This window comes from Gymnodraco acuticeps, unplaced genomic scaffold (assembly GCF_902827175.1).
Source record: "Gymnodraco acuticeps unplaced genomic scaffold, fGymAcu1.1, whole genome shotgun sequence".
NCBI lineage: Eukaryota > Metazoa > Chordata > Actinopteri > Perciformes > Bathydraconidae > Gymnodraco > Gymnodraco acuticeps.
In genome coordinates, this window is record NW_022991064.1 from 3,367,158 (window position 1) to 3,379,742 (window position 12,585).

The 12,585-nt window shown below is 40.8% G+C and overlaps 1 protein-coding gene across 1 annotated transcript in view; it reads right to left on the bottom strand.

The window, feature by feature from the left end:
• csmd2 (CUB and Sushi multiple domains 2) overlaps positions 1-12,585 on the bottom strand; it is a 281,630-nt gene that overhangs the window by 30,379 nt on the left and 238,666 nt on the right. The window contains 3 exon segments of the mRNA XM_034236672.1: positions 3,302-3,490; positions 5,676-5,822; positions 8,360-8,548. Of these exon segments, the coding sequence (XP_034092563.1) occupies positions 3,302-3,490; positions 5,676-5,822; positions 8,360-8,548 (525 nt within the window).

A 12,585-nucleotide genomic window follows, 5' to 3' on the forward strand; every position in this document is an offset into this window, starting at 1 on the left:
ATTTAGGAGCGGCATTTCAAAACAGTGCACAAACGCTACGAGACGAAATTCCCTCCTAATTCTGCCCTACGCTCCCAAAAGGGGAGGGGCCTGAGAGGACAGCTAAATGCAGCACAGCAGTCCATTTCCACCAGGCCCAACAACAAGAGCAAGGCTGCTACCAGAGCATCTTATCGTGTCAGTCACGTTCTTGCGAAACACATGAAGTCTTTCAAAGACGGCGAAGTTATGAAAGAAGCATTCCTGGAGGCTGCCGACGCGCTTTTTGGGGACAGTAAAAATAACAGCAGCATTTCAACAGGTTTTTGATATAATAAAAACTCAAGTTAGATACCGTTATTAATCAGCTGTAAGTTTTAGTTTGTTTGAACTTATTCATTATAATTATTGTACAAATGGTATAAGAATGCAAACATTAAGATCTGTTCTGTTTAAATTGATTATAGTCTATTATCAATTCAGGTTAAGAAACTAGTGTTGCTTGCATCCTATTTTAAAGGCATTTATTTGTATACTCTAATAAAATGCAACAAAAAAAGGGTTTGATTCTATTAATGTTGTCTTTTTTATTGCACGTTGGCAGCAGATTCCTGTGTAGCTTCAGATCTGAGTTGTCTTATTAGTAAGCCTCATTTATACTTTTGTAGCAACACTATTTTTATATAATGGCAAAGAAAGGGTTCTTCAGAGTCTTTTCTTTTTTTCCTGTGTCATATGTGGCAGCACTGCCACAAGTTCCTCTTCAGAGAGGGTCTTCAGTACAGGTGGCAATATTGTCAGCTGCCTGCGCTCATCTCTGAAACCAGACCATGTAAACAGCCTGGTATTTCTTGCAAAACATCTTTAAGAGATGACATGAGCAGCCCTACCAGCATTTGCCATGGTGGCCACATTTTTTTTATTTGGTCTTAAATTGTAGTTCAACATTTATTTCCTGTTACTTCTGGACCATGACGGTTGGCCAGCCTTCAACGTTTAACTGAGTGGAATATGTTGAATATGTTTTACCAAAATGTTGGCTATATGTTAAGGAGTTTTCAGTAGGTTGTGACAGTGCACTGCAACATATTTGATTTAATTTATTTTGGTCTAATTTATTTATCATATTAATATATGTTTAGTATGGTTTTGGAAGTGCGCTCCAACACATTTATTGATCTTGTTTATTGGTAAAATATTATTTGTTTTAAAGTTCAATAAATGGTCAATGAATAATCGTCAAAATAATCGTGATATCAATTATTGACCCAAATAATCGTGATTATGATTTTTGCCATAATCGCACAGCCCTAGTTAATACTATTAATACATCGGGTCGGAAACTAGACTCTGAAAATAGATTCAATGCTTTTGTGATTCTGTATAAGAGACAATCCAGACACAGACATATAGATAATTCACTAAAATTGGAGATCAACAAGGATGGTGCAACTGCATCACAGTCTTGTCAAATCTAAAGTTACATTTTGTTACGTTAGGGGGGAAAAGCAGTTTTAAATTAAATTAGATAACTTTAAAAGCGTTGACTATATTTATGTGCATCACAGTTGTGTCAGTCCTGGTGCAAAGTCTGAAATTGATTTTGTTTCATTCCATCACTGAAAAAAGTCTGCACAGTGACAAGCAGATACCTGTGGCTATAACCCACAAGACTGACATATCAAACACCTCAGCTCAGGTAAACCAACTATCATTGATCTGATGCAATGTTATCTTCAAAGCGTTTCTGAGGATGGGTGAAGTGAGCTTCCTTGAAGCACGCCTAAGGCTGAGGGGCTGTTGGTGATGGCACTGTCAGCTGGAATCACACTGTGATCCAAAGCAAATGGAATCAGTGATAGTTTTTTTCAATCATCTTAAATCAGAACGATTTCAACTTACAAAATGAATTTGCAAGAGAAAATGTCTTCTTGAACTCAGCACATCAGTAAAGGAGAATGCTAGGAATGTTAAAATCTTGTTTTCTCTGCAGTGTTTAATTGAATCACTTTGGAGAAGTCGGACTATATACCGGATGAGCTCAGTTGAATTGATAACATTGACGAAATGTAACTTCAGTAAGAGAATTAGCAATTTACAATTATCCTGCCCATCTGATTGTACAAATGTAATTTGCCTCACCTTAATAAGGAAATATAAAACAATGGACTATATTTCTTTATCCATGTTTTTTATTAACAATCTACATCCTTCTTATCCTCTCTAATATCCTACTGCTATGATCAGTGGCGTTAAGTAAGTAGTATATAGTGAACGTTTCTCCAATACATTTATTTAATACCTTAATTACTTTGCAAATTTGGAATAATGATGCAAAATATAAACAACACTTAACTAAGACGCAAGTTACACCTGGTAACATTCACAAACTACCCTGCAGCATACAAAGTGATTCAAAGTAGCTGCATGCAGGAGTATTTCTACACTCTGGTAGCTCTACTCTTACTTTTAGTCAGATGTACTAAAACAAAGCATTTATTTTCTTCACCGCCTTAGGTCTTTTTGGGCGAGCAGAGAAAGTCTTCTGCCGTTCTTTACATCTGTGATCTTGTTTAGTCTACAGTACTGCAATACTACCTGGTACAAGTGTTTGTTAACAGCTTTAAAATCAAAACTGCTCCACCTGTTAACAATCTGCTCAAAGATTGTTGGTCAACCCTGTGAGAGACTTTATGACTCAGCATACCATAATAACCTAGAGAGGCTGTCCAGCACCATCATCTCGGACCTAAACCATGTTCTGAACAGCCAATATGAATCTAATCGGAGATACAGGGTCCCGCGATTCAATCTAGTCAGTCTGAAGCATCCTTTGCGTACCAGTCAATCCTCACAGTAAATACAGAGCTGAATCCCAGATCAAATACTAAAGGCTCTTTGAGCATGTTGTCTCTCAGTGATTGTGCTGTGTCTTGATATTTGTCTATGTTGATGTTACACATGATCATAGATGTGATCTTTAAACTGTGGGTTTTTCTCCGGAAGTGTTTCCTTGTATGATGTGAGGGTCTAAGGACAGAGGGTGTCGTTATCTCATATTGATATTCTGCACAAACTGTGCTGTTGTATTTGCTGTAAAGTGTCTTTACTGTAGGCTATTTTTTATTATATGTACAGCACTTTGGCTCGACCAAAAATCGTTTAAAAATGTGCTATATAAATAAAACTTCATTTGATTTGATTACACATGGAGCTGCTGTGATGCAAGTCAAATTTCAGACTTGATCTGAACATTAAAGTATTATCATATCGTGTCGTATGTGAGTTCTTCTTCCAACTCTGGCTATAATTGAACCCTCACCTTGGCAAAGTGGCACTGGTGCGTTCCACTGGTGGATCCCCTGAGCTGTGCGGGTGCATGTGGCACTGCTCTGTCCAATAAGCCGGAAGCCCTGGTCACAGTTGAAACGCAGGGTGCTGCCCAGCTTGGTGCCCGTCAGACTGTGCACTGTGCCGTTTACAGGGTTGTTCGGAGGGCTGCAGTAGGCAGCTATAAAAACAAACAAACAAATAGGTAGAGATATAAACACGAATACTGATAACACTGAGCGCAAAACAAGCGTAAAAACCCAATAATGATGCAAGCTGATGCACGTTGTTGTTGAGGAGGCGAAGGAATAATGCACCCCACATCTGTTTTGCATCCATCTTCTACGCTTGGCATAGTAAAGGAGGATATGTATTAATAATAATAGTGCTAGAATGCAGACTGGAGACAAGGACGATTGATTAAAGGAAAATAATGTTCTGCAAAGCATAACAGGAGTTTGTCAGCAACAGCAGAGGAGCATCATCAACGTGATGAATACATAATAACAGGAAGGAAGTATCTGTTGTTGTTTGTTGCTTAAATTGGGGGTTGCAATAACCATTCATCTGTGGATCCTAAAGAATGAAGGGTTTCTGGGGCTAACAGCCATACGATATCATTACACTTATGGCGAACAAATAAAAACAGACATTGCGAAAACATCCTGGATAATATTGTAATTTTGTGATGCAACAATTCATGGCTTTGTGACACAGGAAACAGTGCCTATTGTGTAGAGAGAACAGGATAGAAGTGGACCAAGGACACAACAAAGTGTATTATACATTACACTAGGATCACATTACATTAATATATAATAATGAAAATGTTAAACCTATAGCTCATGTTGACAGCATCTCTTTCAAGTGCATATTTTTAGCACCATGCAAACAGATACAACTCCCTTTCGGTATAAAAAAAACAATGTCAGAGCTGTTATATTTTTTCAGCACTTATGGGATGTTGCTGTCTCTCACAAATTGTTCCAAGGGCACAGACAATCTGGGACGTTTCATAACATTGTGTGGCATTGAACAGATGTTAGATGAAAAAAGACGTTTTGTGGAATATGACTCTGTGGTTCACTCAGAAAGATTTCTTAGTACTTAGTAAGCCCATGTTTTATTTCCAATGATATGTATTACATCAAATGAGCTTCTATATGTTCCCTGGCAAGGCCTCCTCCTGTCAGTCGGAGAGACTGGCGGTTCCTGAGCCACCCTCGAGTTCAATTCTTCCCGTCTGTCTGTGTCCAACTCATTCTCCCCTCTCTCTGTGTTCCCCTTTCCTTCCCTCTCTCTGCCTGTTATAGTACACACTCGTCTCCCTGCAATCAGCCCTGCAGCTCAGAGGAATACGATCTACATTGGCAGGTGACTGGATTGGAATAGATAATAGAGAGGAGGAGAAAGTGGGAGGAAGAATACAGATGAGGGAGGGACATATGAGCTTAAGGAGATGGCTGGAAAGATACTAAGTAAGTTGGTTGAATTGATAGAAGAGAGACTACATGAGGTGATTGAGAAACAGCGATTGAAGCTATGGATGGAGAGTAAGAACACAAAATGTGATGGCCAGTTGCTAGAGGAGATTTCTGCAAGTTGTTGATGGAAGTCCGGCCCACGGAGAAAGGCGATGGATTGATGAAGGGAACCGGCGAATACATGAACCTGCCATCTGTTTCTTCCTCCCCACCAAGGCACTACATAAGGCACCTCCTTATTGACCATGGCAACTCGCAGGATCTCAGCCATCCCTTCAGTGTGGCTGTCTCTTAGCCTGCTATGGCAAAATCCATCATGGCTTAAGATTAAAAAAAGTAAAAGAGGCAAGAAAAAAAGAAAAAAGGGAAAGAAAGAAATGACAGAACATCCGGTAGGGGAGACGGAGCGCTCCGCTGAGAGGAGGGGAGAGACGATTAGTTAATCTGGCTGAGTGCTGTTGATACAGAACGGAGGGAGCCTTTTAAATATTTACACAGTCATAATTCAGAGCCGGTTATGCAGGTGTCATATACCAACATATCTTTCTTGGGAGCAGGACAGAACAGAAGAATTATAAGAAAAACAAAAGAAACAGCATTTAGTAATTCCTAGGCATGTGGTGCACAGCGAGGAGTGCTGTAGATGCCCGTCGCCCCCGGTAGGTTGTCATGGAGATGGGTTTTATTTCTTGCTATCTCAGCTGCAGTTGGCAGCCTAAATGTTGGTCTTGTTGGCACAGTGAACCAAAGGCACCTCTGTTGAGTTTGCACGTACAACAATGTCTACGAGTTCTTCTGGTGATCAATTTTAAAAGGACAGCCGAAATAACATTGTCTGAAAAGTGTGTGACTTGAGGCTGGAGTAAGTCTGTTATGACGTACCTGAGTAGCGTATGCGGAAGCCTTTGTGGCTGGTGGTGTGATCGAAGGACCAGTGCAGGTAGACCCTGTTACTGGAGCTGGTGATGCTCAGAGGGCTGGAATAATTACCACTGAGGGTAATCAGGAGAGGGCTCTGTCTGGATGGGCCTGAGGAAGAGAGATAAATCATTTATTAAGAATAATCCATCTTTGCAATTGTCATAACTTAAAAAGGCCCTATTCTGCTCATTTTCAGGTTCATATTTCTATGTAGTGTCTCTACTGTGACATGTTTAAATGATTTAATCTTCAAAAAGGTCTTTATTTTCCCCATACTGCCTGTGCTGCAGCACCTCTTTTCACCCTCTGTCTGAAACCAGAGCCCAGTCTGCTCCGATTGGTTATCTGGCCAGCTCGGTTTTGATTGGTCAACTGTTAGAGATGTACCGCCCCTTAGCTTATCAGTTACAATGTGTAAAAATAGCCACTTTAATGATTAAGAGCGCCACAAATTGAAAGTAAACTAACACTACAAATGAGTTTTCTTTATAAAGCCTTGTATTTCATGATCTACACACTGAAAGCTGGACATTCCTTTAAATAGCATTTTTCTTGTACATTTCAATTTATAGAAATTCTCATTATGTACGGACATTTTTTTTTAATATATTGTCATTGTCATGTCAGGGATTTTAAGTTACATTACATTGCATTTAGCTGACGCTTTTATCCAAAGCGACGTACAATAAGTGCGTTCGACCAACAAAATACAAACTTGATTAAAACAGAATCATATAAGTACATCAGGTTTCATAGAGCTAAACATTTCAATGCTACTCAACTGGCTTTAGATAAGCCAGTCCTTTATTAGTATATAAGTGCTTTGTTAGTAATTCTATCGCTCGAAGTGGAGTCGAAAGAGATGAGTTTTCAGTCTGCGCCGGAAGGTGTGTAAGTTGTGCCTTTTAGTCTAATTGTGGAAAAAAAGATTCCTCCATAATTGCCTTGGCAAGGTTAGTCCCTTCCAGTCTGCAGAATACATAAAGCACTAATTGGGAACACTAGTGTGTACGATGGCCATTTACTCAGAGCATCCTGGCAGAGTTGCTGACTGTGCCTCTAATCACATGCTAATGTGAAGGCGGTCCTGAAGAGGTCCTGTCACTGTGAAGCAGGGCCTGTGTGTGATTGTTCTGTTAGTAGATGCAGTAAGCTTTGTTATGGGCGGGGAATCAAATGTCTGGCTCAGCCTCGCTCGGTATGGCTAGGCCTCGTTAGGCCTCGTTAGGACTGGCTCACTTTATGCTGCGTTTCCAGCTGGGGCAGTAACTTTAGTAGTGCAGTGTAGGCGGAGCCGTGACGTCATCTTCAATGAGCGCCCCAAAAAACAACACAGCCGTTAGCTCTTAGCACTCAGAGCTCACAGCTCCTCATATCTGTTCAGAAACTAGACAAAAGTTAAATAAGTACAAACCACAGACTGCCTGTGTCATGGCGAATACAGTCGCTGGTTTATTTATGTCTGTATAGGCCGTTGTTGTGAGTGTGGACGGTCGGAGCATATACAACGTTAGCTTAGCCGATCTCCATTCAGAAAACACGCATTTTAAAAGGTGTTTCGCCTGCCGTCTGTCTGCAGACTTGTCAAAGCATTAATTCATGGTTTTTACTAACCGGTATCAGTATGTTGTTACTTCGGCATCATTTTGAAACGTGTATTACAATTAAATCACGGTCAAATATGTTCATCTTGTTGTAGTTGTAGCCCCCTTGCCAGCGATTCTCTCTCTAGTTTAGCATACTCAGCCCGACTCAGCCTGGTTGTTGGCCCGGAAAGAACCTCGATTTTAAGGGGCCAGAAAAACTGTGAAATAGTACCCGATAGCCGGAACTACGCCAAGTGGAAACGCAACCAAAAACGGGCCGGGCACGGCACGCTTAAAGCGAGCTCCGCGCTGTAGTGGAAATGCACCATAAGTGAGAATGAGTCGTTGGTCAAGAAAGTGGGGGGGAGGTGTCATAGAGACAAAGGGGGCCACACCTGGACCTGAAAGGCAACATGATACTCAGTTCAGCTGTTCTTGATACAAAAAAGGTCAAAACGATTAGAATGCTGCACAACCTAAATAGCATGATACCAGTGTTCAGGTATCTATTTTATGATTTAATCTTAACTTTTTGGTAATTTGTATCCTTTTCGGACGTGTAATTAGCTAAAGTTTTTTTTTTTTTTTTGTATTGTTATCAGACAATGATACTACAGATTATTCAATTATTATTTAAATATTTCGTTTTGTTATTGCATTCATTTGTATAGTACTGTATCATGTCTGTATCATCTTTTGTTTCATTTGTATTTTCTTTGGTTTTAAAAAATAAATAAATAAAAAATAAAAAAATAAAAATATTTGTAGTTGACCACAATACTTTTTAGTGCAGTTTAAGACTACAATAAGTCATTACATCTTAGTCTACTTACAGTCACCACTAAAGTTTTCCTATTCTAAACTTTATTTCGTTTTTTTGTCTCTTTTATCAACAATATTGCATGTGAATATTGCCAGAGTTTAATGAGGCACGTGCTGACTTCATGAACCTGAAATAAAGTTTGTTGACCAATATTTGTCATAGTTTTTGTAATCAAAAACAAATCAACACAGACATGATACTATGTGCTCACTTTCATTACAGATGCAGTGACTCACCATCAAAGATCTCGAGCTCATCAAACTGACGGCTGGTCTGGAATTGTTCAATAGTGAAGGTGATGTTGTAGCCGGGCTCCACTTTGACCACCCAGGAGCAGGACTCGAAATGTGGGAAGCCGTTGCCTGGTGACAGGCTCATGATGACATCTGTTGAAGCTGTCAGGATCTCATTCATGGGACATGTCACTGTGAGAAAAATAAGACACATTTATTACAGGAAGAAAGGCTTGTTTACATGTAGCTTTCCACTGTTGTTTCTTACACACATACCTTAACATAGTTTTTCATTATTTTATTTTTCAGGGAATTTAATTTACATTGAAGCACAAATTGGATCGGTTAGAACCATGTTGTTGTTGGGAGGCAAGTCAATGTGACTAAAAGCATCGCTAAGCTAATTGTCATCCTGGTGTTGATGGCAAACAAAGCTGTCCAGGAAACGGCTTATACATTATTTAAGATTACTCTCTTGCCACGAGCATATTTCCTGCTCTTTGCCCATTGTCCGAATGTGACAGATGTGATGCTTATTAGCCGGCGCACGCTCACATCTGCCTGGGAGTCATATTGCTGTGACACGTCTGGGTGGATCACATACATCCGCTCATGTCCTACCCCCTCTGTCACTGTTATTTATTTTTGGACATCTCTATGGCATGCTTTGACATTTCTTATTGGTTTCTGTCTGTATTATCAGACGTTACACAACGCTTCTGTCTGTTGTGCTTTTACTGCGATGCTGTGAAGCCAACCTCTTAATTCGCCTGCTTACACAGTGGAACCATAATAACAAACTACAACATGAAAGGAAGTCAATGACAACACAATGCTTTTGCTGTTGAGTTGTTCTCCTTTCTATTGTTTTTTTGGATCACTTAATAGGGCTGAGGTCTAAAGAAAAGGACAGTAAAAAAACTCTTAAAAACCAGGACATTTTGATTTTCTTGTTTGCATTGGATTGCTTCTTTTAGTTACCATTCACATACATAAAGAAAATGTTCTCTATTGACTGTTTTATAGTGTATATTAATGCTTTCCTATATCACAACAAATCCCAAGGGTCTACTTTGATCAACATAATTGTATGAAAGGTTTTAACACTGAAGCCTTGCTGGAACTCAACTACAGCAGCTCTACAATTAAAAAAAGACCATTCTAAAAAAAACATGGTTATTGTTGAATACCAGCCACTGGCTTTAATTACAAATCAGAAATAAAAAACAAACAAAGCATAACATTCTGCATGTGTGATTTAAAACCACTTTAAAGAGCACAACACAAGGTGGTTTTTTCATGTGCGTATGTTTTTTGTGTGTGAGTGTGTTTGGGCACAAAATGTAGCAGGGGTGTAAAGCCCCCTGTTGTGTGCCGCAATTTAAATAATCAAGCCACATTAGCCTCAGGGTAAGGCAGCACTGGAAGGTTTTGTATTACAGGGCTGAAATATTGAATGCTCTGAATGACATTGTAAAAGGGCCATATTTGTCGGGCAATGTGTAAACCTTTTTTCGTGTACAAAGTGGAACTGTGCGTTTTTTTCAGTACACATTGGTGTATGTGTTTCTTAGCTTGTTCAACCTCTTTCCTGTGTTTATAGGGGAACATATCATTACAATTGCAGGACGAACATCATGGCAGCCCTGGTAAAAATTATTTGCAAATAATCTTTGGAATTTTAGTTTTTACCTAGCTTGGGTTGTCAAGTAAGTGGGATATATCGCCCCAGGTTATGTCAGATAGTGTCAGGCAAGCTGTCACTCATAAGCCAAGCATGTCAAAATGAGGCACGTTCCTGTCAATCACTTTTGCCTAAACTTGTGTCCATTCATTTTGTTTTGTATTAGCCAAAAGAAATGGGGCAACAAGTAGGGCAAAGCAAACGAATAATGTCTGAACATTTTGTTGGCTTTTTAAAATAGTGTAGATAACTGTAGAGAGACTGCAAGCAATACAATGAAAGAAAGACTGGGAATTACATGCAACAAGTGTCTCAAATAGAATTAAAACCCTCCACCCCTAGAGTGCCAAAAGAAAAAATACAACAAAAGAACATATTGAGCTCATGTTGTGGTAGCTAAAGTAGTGGGATAATAATAATCCAAACACAAAGTGAGTATGAGAGGAAAATGCTTTGTCATTTGTGAGCATCATCTCAGAAAATACAATTTCCCCCAGCATGCACAATGGTAAAAGCTAAAGTAATAGTGCCATTTTGATAGCAAACTATTCCTATCCAAGTCTGTGAAAACATTTACAACCTCAAGCACCTCAGTGGATGTCAGTGAAAAGGCACTTGATTGCACCGGGAAGTAGCGTATCAAATCAAAAGTTTATTAAACTATCAATTTTATGAGGATGAGATGTGTTTTGATGGTGACCTTTCAGAAAGCTTCAACATGTCTTGAAAACAGCTTTCTGCTTGTCTGGGAGTTGATGGAGAGCGACAGGCAGGGAGCTCTTATCTATAGGTTGCTCCTTAAGAAACTAATCCAGTTTGAAAAGAAGCACCACTCTGTTTGGATATAAACAGAAGGGTATTAGGGGACACATCTGACAGCTGGAGAAAAGGCAGCTTCAAGGTGAGATCAACCATGATAGGGCTCAACATGAAATTTCACTTTAACGAGACAAGGATTGGAATGAGCTGGTAGCGGGAACAGCAATCTGTGAGACATCCCTTCTGTTGGTGAATAAATTGTTCAACGGTATGCAACAGCCTCCCGATTAAAAAATGCGGCAGAAGGCTTCCTTGCAGACAAGCACAGATGCACACACATCTGCATCCATACATTTGAGCTTTTCAGTGTGGAGTAGTATAGACGCACACATGCATCAATCCACAATACATCAAGCATGTAGCACCGCAGAGCTGTTGAGATGCCTTTACTCATGTTGCTATTTAATTAGCATCATCTGAGGAGCGATAACGAGGTGATTGAAGGGGATGGGCCACAACACAAGCATTAGTGTGGATCAAGACCTCACAACTTGAGGAAGTCAGGGATGACCATGAAGATGAGAAAAAGGGCAATTGTAATCCATTCTGTAGGACAAAAAGAAGGGGCCGGGGCAAAATAATCTAGGGAACAAAAAGGAGATAGACAGAGAGGCGAGGGGGTAGAAAGGGACTGAGTGGGATGAAGAAAGCAGGCTGGGAGACTAATGTGATGGGTGATTATGCAGGTTTTAACCAGAAATCTGTCTGGGGGATAAACTATAGGTTACTTACGTAACCCCAGTTCTCAGAGTAACATGAAGTGAGATGTCTCACTATGGGATGCGCCTCATCGCGGAGCAAACAGAAGCATCAATCTCATTACGCCAATCCTGATTGGCTGGTGATCTTGACGTCAGCGTCAAATAATTCACCCCCTATAAGTAGCTTGCGCCACGACGCATGCGTCATTCAAAATAAGCACCTCTTCTCGCTTCACCATAGCAAGGAGGGCCGTCTGGTGAGACATCTCACTTCATGTTACTCTGAGAACTGGGGTTACGTAAGTAACCTATAGTTCTCATTCATAACACTCCGTTCGATGTCTCACTATGGGAAATTGTAGCTCCCGTATTGTCAGACGAATTTATCTCGAAAATCACCAAATCACCAAATCACCAAACCAACCAGAACTTAACAGGTAGAGCTCTGACTCAACCAGGTGCCCAGCACTGCTTGAGTCACACTGGGAGCAGAACGTCCAGCCTGTTAAGAGGCGGACAAAAGTGAGCGGCGAGGACCAGCTCGCCGCTGCACCAATGTCTTGGATGGGACAGAGTCCAGGATGCAGCCAGACCCTGAGTCGAAAGAGCTCGCGGACCCGAGGGTGCCTGCGAACTCTGACTCGTATGAGCCCCAAAGCAATTGCTTCCACAAACCAGTGGGAGAGCCGTTGCTTAGTAACAGGCTTGCCCTTATAAGGGTTAGCCCAGGACACAAGGGGTTGGTCATTATGACAAAGCACCCCTGATCTGTCCCTGTACGTGCGTAAAGCACGGGCTGGACACGGCAAATCCGGCCGCTGTTCCCCGGAGGAATACAGTGGCGGGGAGGATGCCTCAATGTCAAATGTGGTACCTGAACCAACCGCCTTAAGATAAAGGCAGGGTTGGGCTTCAACCACACTCTGTTTGCCCTGGGGCGAACTGAGTGCATGAAGACTGTACAGATAGTGCATGAGTGCCACTGGCTCGCTTGGCAGCTGCCAGGGTCAGCTTCATGTCACACT